General features: G+C 45.3%; 1 protein-coding gene across 1 annotated transcript in view; it reads right to left on the minus strand.

Moving 5' to 3' along the window:
• LOC139229742 (early estrogen-induced gene 1 protein-like) overlaps positions 1-18,940 on the minus strand; it is a 58,070-nt gene extending 39,130 nt beyond the window's left edge. The window contains exon 1 of the mRNA XM_070861287.1: positions 18,214-18,940. Within this exon, the coding sequence (XP_070717388.1) occupies positions 18,214-18,359 (146 nt within the window). The 5' untranslated portion in view covers positions 18,360-18,940. The remainder of the gene's footprint in view (positions 1-18,213) is intronic.
• Between the last annotated feature and the right edge of the window lie 3,308 nt (positions 18,941-22,248).

The following is a 22,248-nucleotide window of genomic DNA, read 5'->3' on the forward strand; positions in this document are numbered from 1 at the left end:
CCCCCTCAGAATCTTATATGTTTCAATGAGATCACCTCTCATTCTTCTAAACTCGAGTATAAGCCCAATCTACTCAATCGCTTCTCATAGGACAACCCTCTCATCCCAGAAATCTATCCAGTGAACCTTTGTTACACCGCCTCCAAGGCAAGTATATCCTTGCTCAGATAAGGAGACCAAAACTATGCGCAGTACTCCAGGTATGGTCCCACCATGGCCCGGTACAGTTGTAGCAAGACTTCCTTATTCTTATACTCCAACCCCCTTGCAATAAAAGGCCAACATGCCATTTGCCTTCCTTATTGCTTGTTGTACCTGCATGCAAACGCTCTGTGTTTCCTGTACAAGGACACCCACATCGCTCTGAACACCAGCATTTAATAGTTTCTCACCATTTAAAAAATGATCTGTTTTTCTATTCTTCCTACCAAAGTGAATAACCTCACATTTCCCCACATTATACTCCACCTGCCCACTCACTACGTAACTATATCCCTTTGCAGATGCTTTGTGTTCTCATCACAGCTTACTGTCCCATCTAGCTATGTAGCATCAGCAAACTTAGATACATTACACTCAATCCTTCATCTAGGTCATTAATATAGGTTGTGAATTGCTGAGGCCCCAGCACTGATCCCTGCGGTACCCTGCTAGTTACAGCCTGCCAACCTGAAAATGACCCATTTATCCCTACTCTCTGTTTTCTGTCCATTAACCAATCGCCTACACATGCTAGTATATTACCCCCAATCCCATGAGCCCTTATCTTGTGGAACAATCTTTCATGTGGCAATCTTACCGAACGCCTTTTGAAAAATCCAAATATACTACATCGACTATGCTTTATCCCCTTTATCGACCTATCCCCTTTATCTACCTATCCCCTTTATCTACCTATCCCCTTTATCTACCTATCCCCTTTATCTACCTATCCCCTTTATCTACCTATGCTCGTAACTATGTTTATTACATCCTCAAAAAACTCTAATAAATTTGTCAAACACGATTTCACTTTCATAAAACCATGTTGTCTCTCCCTAATCATATTATGATTTTCTCAGTGCCCGGTTATCACTTCCTTAATGATGGATTGCAGCATTTTCTCAACAACTGATGTCAGGCTAACCTTTTCTCTCTCCCTCCTTTCTTGAACAGCAATGTTACATTGGCTACCTTCCAATCCGCTGGAACCGTTCCCGAATCTATGGAATTTTGGGAGTGCACAACCAATGCATACACTATCTCTGCAGGCACTTCTTTTAGAACTCTAGGATGTAGGCCATCAGGTCCAGGGGATTTGTCGGCTTTTAGTCCCATTAGTTTCTCTAGTATTTTTTCTCTACTGATATTAATCACTTCAGGTTCCTCACTCTCATTAGCCCCTTGGTTCCCCACCATTTTTTGGTATGCTTTTCGTGTCTTCTCCTGTGAAGGCAAATACAAAATATTTATTTAACGTTATTCCCCAAAATAGTTTCTCCTGCTTCATCCTCGAAGGGACCAATGCTTACTTTTTCTACTCTCTTCCTTTTACAAATTTGTAGAAGCTCATACAATCTGTTTTTATATTTCTTACTAGTTTAATCTCATATTCTATTTTCACCCTTATCATCCATTTTTTGGTTATGCTTTGCTGGTTTCTAAAGCTCTCCCAATCCTCAGGTTTACTATTAATCTAATACTATCCTTATTTAGTTAGTCACGGATGGATCACTTTTCCCGTGGAGTTTTTATTTCTCAATGGAATTTGTTGAGAATTTTGGAATACAGCTTTAAATGCTTGCCACTGCTTATCTACTGCCATACCTTTTAATCCACTTTTCCAATCTACCTAAGCCAACTCGCCCCTCATATGTATACAATTGGCTGTACTGCGTACAGTTTTGGTCTCCGTATTTAACGAAGGATATACTTGCATTGGAGGCTGTTCAGAGAAGGTTCACCAGGTTGATTCAGGAGATGAGGGGTGAAGATAGGTTGAGCATGTTGGGCATGTGCTCATTGGAGTTCAGAAGAATGAGAGGTGCTCTTACCAAAACATATACGATAATGAGGGGTCTCGACAAGGTGGAGAGAGGATATTTCCACTCATAGGGGAAACTAAAACTAGGGGACATAGTCTTAGAATAAAGGGCCACGCATTTAAAACTGAGATGAGGAGGAATTTCTTCTCTGAGAGGATTGCAAATCTGTGGAATTCTCTGCCCCAGGTAGCTGTGGAGGCTGGTCATTCAATATATTTAAGGCGGAGATAGACAGATCTTTGAGTGATAAGGAAATAAAGGGTTATGAGGAGCCGGCAGGGAAGTGGAGCTGAGTCCATGAATAGATCAGCCATGATCTTATTAAATGGCGGAGCAGGCTCGAGGGGCCAAATGGCCTACTCCAGCTCCTATTTCTTAAGGTCGTATGTCCATCCCAGGGGAGTTATCCCCAATTCCTGGCCAAGATGTATCCCTCAATCAACATAACAAAAACAGATGATCTGGTCATTATCACGTTGCTGGTTGTGGAAGCTTGCTTTGTGCTAATTGGCTGCCCACATTACAACAGCCACTAGACTAGAAAAGTACTTCATTGTATGCAAAGTGCTTTGAGACGTACAATGGTGGTGACAGGCGCTATATAAATGCAAGTCTTTGTTTGTTTTTTCTGTAGCCCTGCCCCCGCCACCACCACTCCAGTAATCCACCGACGTTCATTGTTCAAGGCTCGTGCGCGCGAATAAAACAGGCAACCAGGCCAGGGGCCAAAGGTCAACCAGAGCGGGTGGAACCGGTAACCACTGGCAACTCGGCACTGCCGGGAGACGAAAGGCTGGCCAAGAAAGAAATAACAGTTTCAATCTGGATCCAAACAGCTTATTAACTTACAAACTCTTAGCAACTCAACGCCTCGTGACCTTGCTATTCGGAAAGCTGTTAAGCTGAGCCTCTAAGTCCATCTCTTATTACCTTAGCTGCTGTGTGTTTGCTCAGCCCAGCCCACCTCCTTGTTTATCAGCTCAACCTCACCCTCTCCTCAAACACTGTGCAATACTGTGTGATCCTACATCATGTTCAGGAGATTCATCTCCACTCCTGTAATTAACCCTGTTCCAGCTGCTTAACTACATGGGGAATTGGTCCAGGATAGAGACACACAGTGGATCAGACACTGTCCTTTCCCCCTCTGGGACTGGGTGGTGCAGTGGGTCACACACTGTCCTTTCCCCCTCTGGGACTGGGTGGTGCAGTGGGTCAGACACTGTCCTTAACCCTCTTTGTTAAATGAGAAGCTGAACAGTTTCGAGTTTTCAGCAGAGGACACTAATTTGCTGTCTATTTTCTGCAGTAGATGCAGCATTAGACCAATTGAACAAATACTTTGGTTCTGTCTTCACAAAGGAAGATATAAATAACCTACTAGGGGACTGAGGGTCTAGTGAGAAGGAGGAACTGAAGGATATCCTTATTAGGTGGGAAATTGTGTTATGGAAATTGATGGGATTGAAGGCCGATAAATCCCCAGGGCCTGATAGTCTGCAGAGTACTTAAGGAAGTGGCCCTAGAAATAGTGAATGCATTGGTGATCATTTTCTAACAGTCTATCGACTCGGGATCAGTTCCTATGGTCCGGAGGGTAGCGAATGTAACACCATTTTTTAAAAAGGGAGGGAGAGAGAAAGCGAGTAATTATAGATCGGTTAGCCTGACATCAGTGGTGGGGAAAATGTTGAAATCAATTATTAAGAATGAAATAGCAGCGCATTTAGAAAGCAGTGACAGGATCGGTCCAAGTCAGCATGGATTTATGAAGGGGAAATCATGCTTGACAAATCTTCTGGAATTTTTTGAGGATCTAACGAGTAGAGTGGACAAGGGAGAACCAATGGATGTGGTGTATTTGGACTTGCAAAGGGCTTTTGATAAGGTCCCACACAAGAGATTGGTGTACAAAATCAAAGCATATCGTATTGGGGATAATATACTGACGTGGATAGAGAACTGGTTGGCAGACAGGAAGCAGAGAGTCAGGATAATCGGGTCCTTTTCAGAATGGCAGGCAGTGACAAGTGGAGTGCCACAGGGGTCAGTGCTGGGACCCCAGCTATTTACAATATACATCAATGATTTGGATGAAGGAATTGAGTGTAATATCTCCAAGTTTGCCGATGACACTAAACTGGGTGGCGGTGTGAGCTGTGAGGGGGACGCTAAGAGGCTGCAGGGTGACTTGGACAGGTTAGGTTAGTGGGAAAATGCATGGCAGATGCAGTATAATGTGGATAAATGTGAGGTTATCCACTTTGGGGGAAAAAACACAAAGACAGAATATTATCTGAATGGTGGCAGATTAGGAAAGGGGGAGATGCAACGAGACCTGGGTGTCATGGTTCATCAGTCATTGAAAGTTGGCATGCAGGTGCAGCAGGCGGTAAAGAAGGCAAATGTTATATTGGCCTTCATAGCTAGGGGATTTGAGTATAGGAGCAGGGAAGTCTTACTGCAGTTGCACAGGGCCTTGGTGAGGCCTCATGTGGAATATTGTGCTCAATTTTGGTCTCCTAATCTGAGGAAGGACGTTCTTGCTATTGAGGGAGTGCAGCAAAGGTTTACCGGACTGATTCCCGGGATGTCCGGACTGACATATGAGGAGAGACTGGATCAACTGGGCTTGTATTCATTGGAGTTTAGAAGGATGAGAGGAGATCTCATAGAAACATATACGATTCTGACAGGACGGGACAGGTTAGATGCGGATAGATTGTTCCCGATGTTGGGGAAGTCCAGAACCAGGGCACACAGTCTTAGGATAAGGGGTATGCCATTTAGGACTGAGATGAGGAGAAACCTCTTCACTCAGAGTTGTTAACCTGTGGAATTCCCTACCGCAGAGAGTTGTTGATGCCAGTTCATTGGATATATTCAAGAGGGAGTTAGATATGGCCCTTACGGCTAAAGGGGGTCAAGGGGTATGGTGAGAAAGCAGGAAAGGGGTACTGAGGGAATGATCAGCCATGATCTTATCGAATGGTGGTGCAGGCTCGAAGGGCCGAATGGCCTACTCCTGCACCTATTTTCTATGTTTCTATATTACATAAGATATACAGCACAGAAACAGGCCATTCGGCCCAACCAGTCCATGCCGGCGTTTAAGCTCCACTCAAGCCTCCTCCCGTCTTTCCTCATCTAACTCTATCAGCATAACCCTCTATTCCCTTCTCCCTCTTATGTTGTTCCAGCCACCTCTTAAATGCTTCTATACTATTTGCCTCAACCACTCCCTGTGGCAGTGAGTTTCATATTCTCACCACTCTCTGGGAGAAGGAGTTTCGTCAGAATTCCCGATTGTATTTTTTGGTAACTGTCTTGTATTGATAGCCTCTAGTTATGCTCTTCCCCACAAATGAAAACATTTTCTCTGTGTCCACCCGATCAAAATCTTTCATAATTTTAAAGCCCTCTTGGATCGCCCACTCGCTGTCTCCTTTCAAGAGAAAAGGGACCTAGCCTGTTTGTCTTTTCCTGATCGGTATAACATTCTGGCAATCTTTGAAGCCAGTGCGACAGAGAAATGTGATGATTAAAGGAATGTGAAGACTGGCCAGCCCCCTCGCTCAGGTGTTTGCACCGGAGGAGAGCTGAAGGGTTTTGACAGAAAATTTGAGGGGCGTTGGTTGTCATTACGGAGGGATAACTCTGCGGCCAACGAATGCCACAGAGCCGGAACCAGCAAACAGAGAGCATTGGCAGCCATTGGACCTGAGGCAACAAGAGCCTCATTAGTCCGACTTCCAACAACAAGAAAGAACTTGCATTTATATAGCGCCGATTACGGCTATAGGCCGCCCCGAAAGCGCTTTACAGCCAATGAAATACTTTTTAAGAGTATAGTCATTGTTGTAAAGTGGGGAAACGGGGCAGCCAATCTGCGCACAGCAAGCTCCCACAAACAGCAAGATACCCATGTTAAAACAGTGACTACACTCCGAAAGTCTTCATTGGTTGTAAAAGACTTTGAGACGTCCGGTGGTCGTGAATGGCGCTATATAAATACAAGTCTTTCTTTCAATGTGATAAATGGCCATATAATCAGTTTCAGGCGTTGGTTTAGGGATAATCGTTAGGAAAACTCCGCTGCTCTTCTTCGAATAGCACCATAGCAGCTTTTACATCCACCTGGCAGGGTAGGCTCTCCTTGACGGAGAGCAATATCAGGCAGGGGTGGGAGGGGTGTGGGGGGAGGCAGGGGAGGGGGGGGGACGTGTTTAACCGGCGTTCTACCCGATCCCGTGGGAATCCCGTTCCAGCGAGTTCGCTTAAAATGTCTCCACCACCACCTCATAGACTTTGGCAGATAGGGCAGGATGGGCATGGGCTGCGATATCCCCCTACCCTGCTGCAGTCTCCACCAGGGCCAGATTAACCATGGGGCAGATGGGGCTACAGCCCCAGGCCCACCAAAGAACATCGGCCCACCAAATACATTTCAGAAAAAATATATAATGCCTCCCAAAAAGGCTGAATAGAATCGACAATAAGAGAGGAAAAGCAAGACTGAGGATAACAGATTCAATTCTTTACACCTATATACAAAAGTACCTATCTACACTAAAGTATCTATATACACTAATGTACCTATATACAGAAGTATCTATATACACTAACGTACCTATATACAGAAGTATCTATATACACTAATGTACCTATATACAAAAGTACCTATCTACACTAAAGTATCTATATACACTAATGTACCTACATACAGAAGTATCTATATACACTAATGTACCTATATACAGAAGTACCTATTCACAATAATGTACCTATATACAGAAGGGCCTATATAAAATAATGTACCCATATACAGAAGGGCCTATATACAATAATGTACCTATATACAGAGGTACCTATATACACTAATGTATCCATATACAGAAGGACGTATATACATGAATGTACCTATATACAGAAGGACCTATATACACTAATATACCTACATACAGAAGGACTTATATACACTAATGTACCTACATACAGAAGGACTTATATACAATAATGTACTATATACAGAAGTACCTATATACACTAATGTACCTATATACAGAAGGACCTATATACAATAATGTACTATATACAGAAGTACCTATATACACTAATGTACCTATGTACCTATGTACAGAAGGATCTATATACACTAATGGACCTTTATACAGAACAGAATATGTACTAGCCTGTTTTATTTCACATGTTATTGAGAGGAATTTGCATATATGTACAGGAATCCAGTATTGCAATGTTACCAGAACCAGAATATATGCCAACTTGATACAGAATATCTGCTTTCATTGTTGAATATACTGGCCAATGTTTCCATACTCAGAATCAGAAGCAGAAATGTAATGTAATGAACATGAACAGACATAACTATCGGCCCACTTGGACCAGTTTGCCCCAGGCCCATCAGGCCATTAATCCGGGCCTGGTCTCCACCAAGGGGAGGGCACGCACTGTCCGGGTCCATGAATAACAACTGCGTGTGTGAGGCGGCGGCGGAAGGGGTGGGGGCTGGGCGGCCCATAAGGTTTCACAACTCCGAACGGATCGTCGGCCAGTCGCTATCGCGGGGCCAAAGTCTCCTCGTTGTCGTGTGTGGCGTTCTTCCACGAGACGTTAATTGGGCAAGGTGTGGTGCACAAGACTTCGTACCGGCAGGTGAAAGGACTTCTCGGATCGCTGACATTTACTTTATCTCCTTATTGCGCCAATAAACCATGCTGCCGAATATTACTGTTCCTTTTTAACACTTTCGGTCCGAATTTCACTCGGTGGCTCCACTGTAAAATCCTGAGCCTCCAAATAAAGGAGTCATGGGTGTTGGCATAAAAGGTCAACTTGCTTTTATACAGCACTTTTTATGACCTCAGAATGCCCCAAAGCGCTTTACAGCCAATGAAATATTTTTTGGAGTGTAGTTGCTGTTGTAATGTGGGAAACGCGCCAGCCAATTTATGCACATCAAGCTCCCACAAACAGCCATGTGATAATGAGCAGACAATCTGTTTTAGCGATGTTGCTTGAGAGATAAATATCCTCCCCAGGAGACCAAAAAAAAAGACTTGGATTTATATAGCGCCTTTCACGACCACCGGATGTCTCATAACGCTTTACAGCCAAAGAATTACTATTTGGTGTATCGGCAATGTTGTAATGTAGGAAACGCGGCAGCCAATTTGCGCAAAAGCCAGGTCCCACAAACAGCAATGTGATAATGACCAGGCAGGGAGAACACCCCTGCTCTTCTCCTAAGTAATAGCCTTGGGATCTTTTAAGGCCACCCGAGAGGGCAGTCGGGGGCCTTGGTTTAACGTCTCATCTGAAAGACGGCACCTCCGACAGTGCAGCGCTCCCTCGGCACTGCACTGGGAGTGTCAGCCTAGATTTTGTGCTCGGCTGACACTGGAGTGGGGCGTGAGCCCATGGCTTTCTGACTCAGAGGGTGAGAGTGCTACCCACTGAGGCTAAAGTGGACTTGGCCACAAAGTAGTCGTCAACTCCTGACAAGTGCACACCATTACAAGAGGATTGGGAGGGCGGTGGGTGGAGTGGGGGGAGTGGCACCACTAAAACAATTGGATGGCCACAAACGAGAAATGCAGGGAAGGAATTAGATGGTCAACCAGGGGCCGAAACCTCTGGCACTGAGCATGTATAGGAACATGAGGAGGCCATTCAGCCCCTCCAACTGTTCCACCATTCAATTAGACTGTGGCTGATCTATATATCTTAACTCCGTTTACCCACCTTGGTTCCATAACTCTTAAGACCCTTAGCTAACAAGAATCTATCAATCTGAGTTTTGACATTTCCAATTGATCCCCAGCCTTAACAGCTTTTTGGGGAGAGGGTCCAAGATGTCCACAAACGCTTGGTGTGGAGAAGTGTTCCCTAACATCAGCCCTCAATGGCCTGCCTCTAACTTTAAGATGCGGCCCCCCTTGTTCTGGACTCCCACCGCCAGCTTCTTCCCACCTACCCTTTCAGCCATCCTTTATTCATCTCAAACAGCTCTGCCAGATCTCCCCTCAATCACCCATCCAAACTATTGCTGTTCCTCAATCATTGTCGAATTTTCCACTGAGCACGTGGGAGTGGGCGAGAGAGGGAGCAGGCAGGAGATTCCTCGCTCTAGTGTCCTCAACAAATGTTGGCGTCACTGTATTGTAATGCTTTGTCATTACTTAGTTATAACCTGGGAACGCCGGAAATCTGGATTTAAAACAGAAAATGCCAGGAATGCATTTCGCAAACCATAAAGAAAGAAAGACTTGTATTTATATAGCGCCTTTCACCAGACATCTCAAATCGCTTTACAGTCAATTAAGTACTTTTTGGAGTGTAGTCACTGTTATAATGTGGGAAACAGTGCAGCCAATTTGCACACAGCAAGCTCCCACAAACAGCAATGTGATACTGGTCAGATCATCTGTTTTTTTGTTATATTGATTGAGGGATAAATATTGTCCCAGGACACCAGGGATAACTCCCCTGCTCTTCTTCAATATAATGCCATGGGATCTTTTACATCCACCTGAGAGAGCAGATGGAGCCTCAGATTAGCGTCTCAGCTGTAAGACAGCATTTATATAACGCCTTTCACAACTACCGGATGTCTCAAAGCGCTTACAGCCATTGAAATAGTTTTGGAGTGTAGTCACTGCTGTAATGTGGGAAACGCAGCAGCCAATTTGCACACAGCAAGCTCCCACAAATGTGATAATGACCAGATAAACTGTTTTTTTGTTATGTTGATAGAGGGATAAATATTTGTCGCATAACACCGGGGATAACACCCCAGCTCTTCTTCGAAATAGAGTAATGAGATCTTTTACGTCCACCTGAGAGAGCAGCCAGAGCCTCGGTTTAACATCTCATCTGAAAGACAGTACCTCTGACAGTACAGCACTCCCTCATTACTGCACTGGAGTTTTTTTTGTGTTCAAGTTCCTGGAGTGGGACTTGAACCCACAACCCTCTGACTCAGAGGCAAAGAGTGCTACCCACTGAGTCACAGCTGACACCTTTTAATAGCCTTTTAAAAGACAATTAAAAGCTCTCCTTGGACATAAATGTTTATGAGAAATAAACTGGGGGATAAAATTGTATATTAGAAACATATACTGGAAGGGGAACGAACCTGGGGATTGTGTGCAAGTTAACTGACAAAGGACCCTTACAGCTGACACTAAAAGAGGAGCTGGCGAATAGACTGCCATCCCCCTGAAATTTTAACCCGGTTTTCTCCTTTAGACTGTTTATTTTGTCAGCTTGACTCGTTTCTAAGAACTCTGGGGCCAGAAGGTTATGTGTTCAAATCCCACTCCAAGACTGGAGCAGACATCCGAGTGTCAGCTGTAGCTCAGTGGATAGCACTTTCTCGCCTCTGAGTCAGAAGGTTATGGGTTCAGGTCACACCCCAGTGACTTGAGCACAAAAAAATTCCAGGCTGACACTCCCAGTGTAGTGCTGAGGGAGTGCTGCACTGTTGGACATGTTCTCTTTTGGATAAGGTAAAACCGAGTACCTGTCTGCTCTCTCAGGTGGACGTAAAAGATCCCACAGCCACTATTATGCAAAGAAGCCCAGGGGAGTAACCACCTGTGTCCTGGGCCAATACCAATCTGTGGTATTCAAGTCTAACAGGAGACTGTCACACCGTGTCACACAACAGGATACCGTCACACTGTGTCACACAACAGGGTTCTGTCACACTGTGTCACAATACAGGGTACTGTCACACTGTGTCACACAACAGAGTACCGTCACACTATGTCACACAACAGGATACTGTCACACTGTGTCACACAACAGAGTACCATCACACTGTGTCACACAACAGGATACTGTCACACTGTGTCACACAACAGAGTACCGTCACACTGTGTCACACAACAGGGTACCGTCATACTGTGTCACACAACAGGGTACCGTCACACTGTGTCACACAACAGAGTACCGTCACACTGTGTCACACAACAGGATACTGTCACACTGTGTCACAATACAGGGTATCGTCACATTGTGTCACACAAAAGAGTACCGTCACACTGTGTCACACAACAGGGTACCGTCACACTGTGTCACACAACAGGATACTGTCACACTGTGGCACACAACAGGATACTGTCACACTGTGTCACACAACAGGATACCGTCATACTGTGTCACACAACAGAGTACCGTCACACTGTGTCACACAACAGAGTACCGTCACACTGTGTCACACAACAGGATACTGTCACACTGTGTCACAATACAGGATACCGTCACACTGTGTCACACAACAGGATACTGTCACACTGTGTCACACAACAGGATACTGTCACACTGTGTCACAAAACAGGGTACTGTCACACTGTGTCACACAACAGGGTACCGTCACACTGTGTCACATAACAGGGTACTGTCACACTGTGTCACACAACAGGATACCGTCACACTGTGTCACACAACAGGATACCGTCACACTGTGTCACACAACAGGATACTGTCACACTGTGTCACAATACAGGGTACTGTCACACTGTGTCACAATACAGGGTACCGTCACACAACAGGATACTGTCACACTGTGTCACACAACAGGATACTGTCACACTGTGACACACAACAGGATACTGTCACACTGTGACACACAACAGGATACTAGAAACATAGAAACATAGAAAATAGTGCAGGAGTAGGCCTTTCTGCCCTTTGAGCCTGCACCGCCATTCAATGAGTTCATGGCTGAACATGCAACTTCAGTACCCCATTCCTGCTTTCTCGCCATACCCCTTGATCCCCCTAGTAGTAAGGAGACTGTCACACCATGTCACACAACAGGATACTGTCACACTGTGTCACACAACAGGATACTGCACAATATCATCCCAATGACTCACTGCAGGTTCCTAAGGTGAAAAGCACAGATTGAAAAATATAATTAAAATGCCATATTCTGTTTACTCTAAATATTAGTGATGCACAACGATAGTTCAGGTGTGACAGTATCCTGTTGGACTTGAATCCCACAGATTGGTACAGAACCAAAAGATATGCCTCAGTGACCTTCCCATGATAAATCGGGTGTGCACGGATGATGTACATTCATGCACAAAAAACAGTCACCCAGAATCTAACGGACAAGATAAGAACGGACCTGGGGCTATACGAGGAACCCCTCGCAGTGCCCTTTCTGCATCTTCCAGAGGATCTAAAGAACCTCATGAATCCTTTACAGGAGAACATTAAACGGTAGCACGAGCCAGCCCACACTGCGATATGTGTGCGGGTTAGGTCCGTGCAGCAGAGCAGGTCTCCAGTCGTCCTGGTTAACCCTTGCCACTGGATAAAGGCCGAGCTCTGTCAAGCCCGTCTGGTGGCTGCTGTGCAATGGTCACACGTTAAAAAAATTCAGACACAGGCATCTTCCACCCCCTCAATTGGAACAGGAATGGAACCTGGAGTCCTTCATCGAAACACCTGTGAACTCATGGAAGCAAGTCATCCCCCTTCGAGGGACCACCAATGATGATGATGGCCTAATATTTATCCCTCAACCAACATCACTAAAGCAGATTGTCTGGTCATTATCACGAAGCTGTTTGTGGGAGCTTGCTGTGCGCAAATTGACTGCCACTTTCCTTCATTACAACAGTGACTACACTTCAAAAAGTATTTCAACAGTTATAAAGCACTTTGGGACGTACTGAGGTTGTGAAAGGTGATGTATAAATGCAAGTCTTTCTTTCTTTTGGAATCTCACAGCACAGAAGGAGACCATTCAGCCCATCACACCTGTGCCAGCTTGCTGAAGGAGCTATCGACTGTCTCCACACACTTTAATATTGCTTACCATTTCAAATATCTATCCACTTCCCTTTTCGCAGCTACGCTGGATTCCGCTCCCGCCATTGATTCTGAGGGTGTGTGCTACCTTCAGAGTTGCAATCTTCCACACGAGGCCTTAAACCAAGGCCATATCTGCCGGTACCCGTGAAGTCCATTGCCACCTCACAGTCAACAAGCTCCCCGCTGGAGTGGAACTAAACTACAGAACCAGTGGGAAACTGTTCAACCTTTGCCGTCTCCAGGCCAGGTCCAAGACCACCCCAACCTCTGTCGTCGAGCTACAGTACACGGACGACGCCTGCATCTGCGCACATACAGAGGCAGAACTCCAGAACCATAATCGACGTATTTACTGAGGCGTACGAAAGCATGGCCCGTACGCTAAACATCCGTAAGACAAAGGTCCTCCACCAGCCTGTCCTCACCGCACAGCACTTCCCCCCAGTCAGCAAGATCCATGGGACAAATATTTTGTATCAATCTTTACGGTAGAGGACACTAACAATATTCCAATAGTGAATAGTCTAGGGGCTATAGGGGGGAGGAACTTAACACAATCACAATCATTAAGGAGGTGGTACTCAGTAAGATAATGGGACTAAAGGCAGATAAATCCCCTGGACCTGATGGCTTGCATTCTAGGGTCTTAAGAGAAGTAGCGACAGGGATAGTGGATGCATTGGTTGTAATTTACCAAAATTCCATGGATTCTGGGGAGATCCCAGCAGATTGGAAAACTGCAAATATAATGCCCCTATTTAAAAAAGGAGGCAGACAAAAAGCAGGAAACTATGGACCAGTTAGCCTAACATCTGTGGTTGGGAAAATGTTGGAGTCCATTATTAAAGAAGCAGCAGCAGGACATTTGGAAAAGCAAAATTACTCAGGCAGAGTCAGCATGGATTTATGAAGGGGAAGTCATGTTTGACAAATTTGCTTGAGTTCTTTGAGGATGTAATGAACAGGGTGGATAAAGGGGAACCAGTGGATGCGGTGTATTTGGAATTCCAGAAGGCATTTGACAAGGTGCCACACAAAAGGTTACTGCACAAGATAAAAGTTCACGGGGTTGGAGGTAATATAGTAGCATGGATGGAGGATTGGCTAACTAACAGAAAACAGAGGGTCTGGATAAATGGTTCATTCTCTGGTTGGCAACCAATAACTAGTGGGGTGCCGCAGGGATCAGTGCTGGGACCCCAACTATTTACAATCTATATTAACGATTTGGAAGAAGGGACTGAGTGTAACGTAGCCATGTTTGCTGACGATTCAAAGATGGGAGGAAAAGCAATATGTGAGGAGGACACAAAAAATCTGTAAAAGGACAAGGACAGGCTAAGTGAGTGAGCAAAAATTTGGCAGATGGAGTATAATGTTGGAAAGTGTGAGGTCATGGATTTTGGCAGAAAAAAATCAAAGAGCAAGTTATTATTTAAATGGAGAAAGATTGCAAAGTGCCACAGTACAACGGGACCTGGGGATACTTGTGCATGAAACACAAAAGGATAGTATGCAGGTACAGCAAGTGATCAGGAAGGCCAATGGTATCTTGGCCTTTATTGCAAAGGGTTTGGAATATAAAAGGAGGGAAGTTTTACTACAGCTATATAAGGTATTGATGAGGCCACACCTGGAATTCTGCTTGCAGTTTTGGTTTCCATATTTACGAAAGGAGATACTTGCTTTGGAGGCAGTTCAGAGAAGGTTCACTAGGTTGATTCCAGGAATGAGGGGTTGACTTATGAGGAAAGGTTGAGCAGGTTGGGCCTCTACTCATTGGAATTCAGAAGAATGAGAGGTGATCTTATTGAAATGTATAAGGTTATGAGGGGGCTTGACAAGGTGGATGCAGAGAGGATGTTTCCAGTGGTGGGGGAGACGAGAATTGGAGGACACAATCTTAGAATAAGGGGCCGCCCATTTAAAACAGAGATGAGGAGAAATTTCTTCTCTCAGAGGGTTGTAAATCTGTGGAATTCACTGCCTCAGAGAGCTGTGGAAGCTGGCACATTGAATAAATTTAAGACAGAAATAGACAGTTTCTTAAATGATAAGGGCCAAGAGGTTATGGGGAGCCGATGGGGAAGTGGAGCTGAGTCCATGATCAGATCAGCCATGATCTTATTGAATGGCGGAGCCGGCTCGAGGGGCCGTATGGCCTACTGCTGTTCTTATTTCTTATGTTCTTAAGGCCCTGGGCACCGTGGACCACTTCCCATATCTCGGGAGCCTCTTATAAACAAGAGCAGGCATCGACGTCGAGATCCAACACTGCCTCCAGTGCACCAATGCAGCATTTGACTGCCTGAGGAAAAGAGTGTTTGAAGACAAGGCTCTCAAAACTGCCAGCAAGCTCATAGTCTACAGGACAGTAGTAATACCTGCCCTCCTGTATGGCTCAGAGACATGGACAATGGAGAGCAGACACCTCAAGTTGCTGGAGAAATATCACCAACGATGTCTCCGCAAGTTCCTACAAATCCCCTGGGAGGACAGGCGCACCAACATCAGCGTCCTCGTCCAGGTTAACATCCCCAACATTGAAGCACTGACCACACTCGATTAGCTCCGCTGGGCAGGCCACATAGTTCGCATGGCCAGACATGAGACTCCCAAAGCAAGCGTTCTACTCGGAGCTCCTTCACGGCAAATGAGCCAAAGGTGGGCAGCGGAAACACTACAAGGACACCCTCAAAGCCTCCCTGATAAAGTGCGACATCCCCACCGGCACCTGGGAGTCCCTGGCCCAAGACCGCCCTAAGTGGAGGAAGTGCATCTGAGAGGGCGCTGAGCACCTCGAGTCTCATCGCCGAGAGCATGCAGAAATCAAGCGCAGACAGTGGAAAGAGCGTGCGGCAAACCTATCCCACCCATCCCTTCCCTCAACGACTATCTGTCCCACCTGTGACAGAATCTGTGGCTCTCGTATTGGACTGTTCAGCCACCAAAGAACTCACTTCAGGAGGGACTGCCTATGATGATGATGATTAGAGACCAGGACAACACACCTCTCTTAACCACCACCTAAAAACAACACCTTGCATTTATAACGTCCCAAGGCGCTTCCCAGGAGCTTAATCGGACAAAATTTGACACCGAGCCACATAAGGAGATATTGTCAAAAGTGGTAGGTTTTAAGGAGTGTTTTAAATATAAGAACATAAGGCCCCTCGAGCCTGCTCCGCCATTCAATAAGATCATGGCTGATCTTCTCCCTCAACTCCACTTTCCTGCAATATCCCCATATTCCTTGATTCCCTTAATACCCCAAAATCTATCACTCTCTGTCTTGAATATACTCATCTACTCAAAGACTGAGCCTCCACAGCCCTCTGGGGTAGAGAATTCCAAAGGTTCACCACCCTCTGAGTGAAGAAATTTGTCCTCATTGCAGTCCTAAATGGCCGACCCCTTATTCTGAGACTGTGACCCCTGGTCCTAAATGCCCAGCCAGAGGAAATATCCTCCCTGCATCTACCCCGTCAAGCCCTGTAAGAAATTGTATATAAAGAGAGGTAGAGAGGCGGAGAGGTTCAGGGAGGGATTTCCAGAGCTTGGGGTTCCAGGCGGCTGAAGGTATGGCCGCCAATGGTGGGACGAAGAAAATCGGGGATGGACAAGAGTAACTCATTGCTGTTTATGAAACCATACACTGGTGCAGAGAGGATGCTGTCGATATAACAGTCAATCACTGTAGGAAGCACTATGAGGCATCTCTCAGCCTGACAAGGTGCTGTCTAGATGGAATTATTATTTATTATTAGTCGATCTCCCGTGGTGAATACCAATCGTAGTCTTCAGGCAAACTGGGGTAAGATGGTGAGGGATAACTGAACCAAGGCACGCACACATAACTCAGGCCCCATTTTAAAATCCTATTATTCTTATGTAATATATTTTTATTTGATATCATTTTATAGTTAAATAGCAACACTTTGGGAAGCAGAGAGAAGTAGAGTCATTGGAGACCAAGTGTTTTCTCTGCCGTAGAGGTTAAGGAGCTGGGAGACGTCGAGCCAGTGCCCACTACTGGCAGGAGGGCGCAATGACAGCGTGACCAGTTTACATAGACAGGTCTCACTATACATGTGGGCCCAGGGATTTATAATGGGAATTGGTAAACACAAAGTGGTGACAAAAGCGTGACAATGAGAAAAAAGTTTTTGGATAAAGGTTATGATTATAGGCAACTTTAATGTCAGGTACCAGCCATGGCTCAGTGCCTCTGAGTCAGAAGGTCGTGGGTTCAAGCCCCACTCCAGAGACTTGACCACAAAATCCACGTTGACACTCCCAGTGCAGTACTGAGGGGAGTGCTGCAATGTCGGAGGTGCCGTCTTTTGAATGAGACGTTAAACCGATTCCCCATCTGCTCTCTCGGGTGAATGTAAAAGATCCCATGGCCACTATTTCGAAGAAGAGCAGGGGAGTTCTCTCCCTCGACCGGTTTATCTCTCAACCAATTTATCCCTCAACCAACCTCACTAAAAAAAACGGTCATTATCACATTGCTGTTTGTGGGAGCTTGTTGTGCACAGATTGGCTGCCGCATTTCCCACAGTGACTACACTCCAAAAAGTATGTCATTGATTGCAAAACGCCTTGCGACGTTCTGAGGTCGTGAAAGGTGCTTTTAAATGCAATTGATTTTGTTGTTATTTTCATTTAGTCAGGATCCAAAATTGTACCGAACCTTGGAGTACTGTGCGCAGTTCTAGTCGCCATGTTATAAAAAGGATATAGAGGCACTGGAGAGGGTGCAGAGAAGATTTACAAAGTGCTACCAGAAATGTGAGGGTATACACATCAGGAAAGGATGAACAGGCTGGCTCTCCTTTCTCTTGAAAACAGACTGACGGGTGACCTAATAGTGATCTTTAAAATTATGAAAGATTTTGATAGAGTAGTTACAAAGAGAGGGTTCCTACTTGTGAGTGCGGGGAAGAGCATAACGAGAGGCCATCAATATAAGATAGTCACCAAGAAATCCAATAGGGAATTCAGAAGAACTTCTTTACCCAGAGAGAATGTGGAACTCGCTGCCACAGGGGGTGATTGAAGTGAATAGTATCGATGCATTTAAGGGGAGACTGGACAGCATAGGAGGGAGAAGGGAATAGAGGGTTATGCTGATAGATTTAGATGAGGAAAGACGGGAGGAGTCTCGAGTGGAGCATAAACGCTGGTGTGGACTGGTTGGGCCGAATGGCCTGTTTCTGTGCTGTGTACCCTGTATAATCCCATGTAAAAATTTCAACAAAGGAACTCTACCGCACACATACACACACACGCTTAAATGATAACAGGAGAAGGAAGGACAATCAAATCGATTTACCTGGAGGAGTGGTCGGTGAAGGTCCCACCGTGGAGCAGGCGGATCTTGCAGAAGAGAATACCATTGACGAACGGCACGGCTGAGAGCTCCTCCAGTGTCAGGCTGACCAGAAACTTAAACTTCTTTTTCTTCTGCAGAAAAGCCATCGAGGAGGAGGAGGAGAAGGAAGAGGAAACGAGGGAACAAAAAAAAACCACAGCAGGATATTGAAAGATCTCTCTCGCTCTCTCTCCACCGCAACCACCCACTATACACACTGGGACCCACTGTCACTTTTTTGATTGAAGAAATTTTCCAGGGGTCCAAATCTTTCCAGTTTCAGACCGGTTGGGAATATAAGGAGAGCGCTAACTCCTAAACAGTACATTCAAAGAATGACACAAATAATAAAATCAAATGCTTTGAAACCGATCGAGCAACAAAAGTTCGGTCGATAAACTGGATTTCAAACCAAATCTGGAGCAGTCTTAAGAGAAAGAGTCTCTCTATAAATGCACATGCAGCACTTAAAACCGGCCCCCCTTCTCTCACTCTCAATCGTTTCCTGAAGAAGCGCTTTAAATACAAGAGCCCCGTCTATTTATATATATATTATGTATATATATAAAGCACTTGGCTCCAGTCATGTCGATTTCTGGTAGATGTGAAACTGACACGAGTGTGATGAAGGAGGTGCTAATGAATCTCAGCTCCCTCCTTTTTTCACTTCTGGAGAGCTTTTGAGTTAGTCATCCAACCGGCTGTTTTTTCTCTCTCTCTCTCTCTCTCTCCCTCTATCTCGCTGTGTCATGACAGACAGATTTAAAGTTTGAACGTGTGCTCTGTTGTAAAGACCCAATTGGGCTGGGCTCCATTCTGTCCCTGGCTGCTGATTGGCGAAGCTCGCCCTCCGTAGCTCTCTCTGGCTCACTGGCACGCCAGTCAGTTAGTCAATCGAGGTCACACGGCAAAGCAAGTCTCTGCATTCGTTGCATAGCAGTCTTCTCAGTCAAGGATCAGATAGTAACCCGGGCTACGGCCCAGCCCAGATAAGTTCAACGAACTTTAATCCAGTGCAAGATTGTTTAATTAAATATATACTCAATCAACATTACATAAACAGATTATCTCTGTGGGATCTTGCTGTGTGCAAACTGGCTGCCCGCGTTTCCTAAATTACAACAGTGACTACTACACTCCAAAAGTACTCCAAAAGGAGTTCTGACCAAGGGTTATCGACCTGAAATGTTAACTCTGCTTCTCTCTCCACAAATGCTGCCTGACCCGCTGAGATTTCCAGCATTTTTTGTTTTTACTTCAAAAGTACTTGATTGACTGTAAAGTGCTTTAAGACTTGGATTTATATGGTCGTAAAAGGTGCTATATAAATCCAAGTCTTTTTTCTTTTGGAAAAGGCACAAAGAGAAATGAACGGCTGTGGGGAAAGAGTAGGGAAGTGAGACGAATTGGACAGCTCTTTCAAAGAGCTGGCACAGGCATGATGGGCCGAATGGCCTCCTTCTGTGCCTAATGATTGCAATCATAAATCAGCCTTGGCTCAGTGGGTTAGCACTCTCTCGCCTCCAAGTCAGAAGGCTATGGATTCAAGTCCCCCACTCCAGACACTTGAATACAAATTCTAGGCTGACACTCCAGTGCAGTGTTGAGGGACTGCTGCACTGTCGGAGGTGCCGTCTTTCGGATGAGATGTTAAACCGAGGCCCCGTCTGCTCTCTCAGGTGGATGTAAAATATCTCCTGGCAGGGTGTGAAGAAAAGCAGTGGAGTTCTCTCTGGTGTCCTGGCCCAATATTTACCCCTAAATTAAACCCAGATGATCCAGTCACAGAATGATAGAATGGTTACAGCACAGAAGAAGGCCATTCGGTCCATCGAGCCCGTGCCGGCTTGCTGTTTGTGGAAGCTTGCTGTGCACAGATTGGCTGCTACATCTCCTACCTTACAAAAATGACTATGCTTCAAAAAATGCTTCTTTGGCTGTAAAATGTCTTGAGGTCACAAAAGACACTATATAAAGTGTTTCTTTCTTAAAATATATTTGGCCAGCATGGATCTGAGCCATTCCACTCCTTTGGAAACATCAAGGTCAGATTCCTTGGCCCGCAGGAGGGGTTGAATTACGAGAGGTTTTGATAAAGTAATTCCAGGAAATAAAGAAAACTATTGCTTCTGGTTTGTGCTCCTGTAACTGGATGGCATGAATTTAATCCTCCAATGATCGATGAGAAAGGATAGAATGTTGTTTCACACAGTGGGTTGCTTGGACATAGGACGCCCCACCAGAAACAGCAGAATCCAGAATAATAGCTTCTAAAAAATATACATGTTTAAATATATCAATATCATCATAGGCAGTCCCTTAAAATCGAGGAAGACTTGCTTCCACTCTAAAAGTGAGTTCTTAGGTGACTGTACAGTCCAATATGGGAATTACAGTCTCTGTCACAGGTGGGACAGACAGTGGTTGAAGGAAAGGGTGGGTGGGGAGTCTGATTTGCCGCACGCTCCTTCCGCTGCCTGCGCTTGCTTTCTGCATGCTCTCGGCGACGAGACTCAAAGTACTCAGCACCCTCCCGGATGCTCTTCCTTCACTTAGGGCAGCCTTTAGCCAGGGACTCCCAGCTGTCGGTGGGGATGTTGCATTTTATCAAGGAGGCTTTGAAGATGTCCTTGAAATGTTTCCTCTGTCCACCTGGGGCTCACTTGCCCTGTTGAAGTTCCAAGTAGAATGCTTGCTTTGGGAGTCTTGTGTCAGGCAAGCGAACAATGTGGCCCGCCCAATGGAGTTGGTTGAGTGTGGTCAGTGCTTCGATGTGGGGGTGTTGGCCTGATTGAAAACACTAACATTTATGCGTCTGTCCTCCCAGGGGATGTGCAGGATCTATAAATAGTTGGGCAATGTTAAAGTGGATGGAAACAGAACTAAATGGATATTCCTTTAAGAAAGCCAGTATAGAAAAAGAAAGACTTGCATTTATATAGCACCTTTCACAACCACTAGATGCCTCAAAGCGCTTTACAGCCAATTAAGTAATTTTTGAAGTGTAATGTGGGAAACGTGGCGGCCAACTTGGGCACAGTAAGCTCCCACAAACAGCAATGTGATAATGACCAGATAATCTGTTATTGTTATGTTGATTGAGGGATAAATATTGGCCAGAACACCGCGGATAACTCCCCTGCTCTTCTTCGAAATAGTGCTATGGGATCTTTTATGTCCATGTGATAGAGCAGACAGGGCCCTGGTTTAACGTCTCATCCAAAAGACAGCACAGCACTCTCTCAGCACTGCACTGAAGTGTCAGCCTAGATTTATGTGCTCAAGTACCTGAACCCACAACATTCTGACCTAGAGGCATGTGTGCTACCCACTCAGCCACAGCTGCCACTTAAGCTTTGATGGGCCAAATCCCTCCTTCTGTGCTGTAAAAATCTATGAAATAATTGGCCTCAGTACTCGTGAGTTAGCGGGCAGATGAAGTAGACAGGGTTCCTGCTCCTGATTGCTATCCAGTGAAGCACTGCTGGAAAGGGGACGTGTGTGGATGTTGGATAAGTTCATGATCAGACACATTTATGAATCTCATATGATGCAGGTCTATGAACTCACCTGCCCTTCTTCGAAATAGTGCCATGAGATCTTTTACTTCTACTGAGAGAGCAGGTTTTAGTGTCACATTCGAAAGACGGCATGTCCGACAGTGCAGCGCTCCCTCAGTACTGCACTATCCCGTGCCATCCTTCTGGAAATTAATTCTCTTCTTACCTCGTCCCTCTGCACCTTCAGCAACAGTAACTATACATACATGCTGGCTCGAGGTAGCCATTCAGGTAAATCATTAACAGCCACTAACACCTCTTGCTCATATTGATATTGTCGAAGAGGGATCTGCAATTCCGCCACAAGAGACTGGCAAATAATTATCCCGGACACCTTATTAACTCTGGGTATCCATTATTCTATATATAAACCACCTGAACCCCTCGATTAGATTCCAGCCTGTAACTCACTCCCAGGTATCCATTATTCTATATA

This window comes from Pristiophorus japonicus, chromosome 19 (assembly GCF_044704955.1).
Source record: "Pristiophorus japonicus isolate sPriJap1 chromosome 19, sPriJap1.hap1, whole genome shotgun sequence".
Classification (NCBI taxonomy): Eukaryota; Metazoa; Chordata; class Chondrichthyes; family Pristiophoridae; genus Pristiophorus; species Pristiophorus japonicus.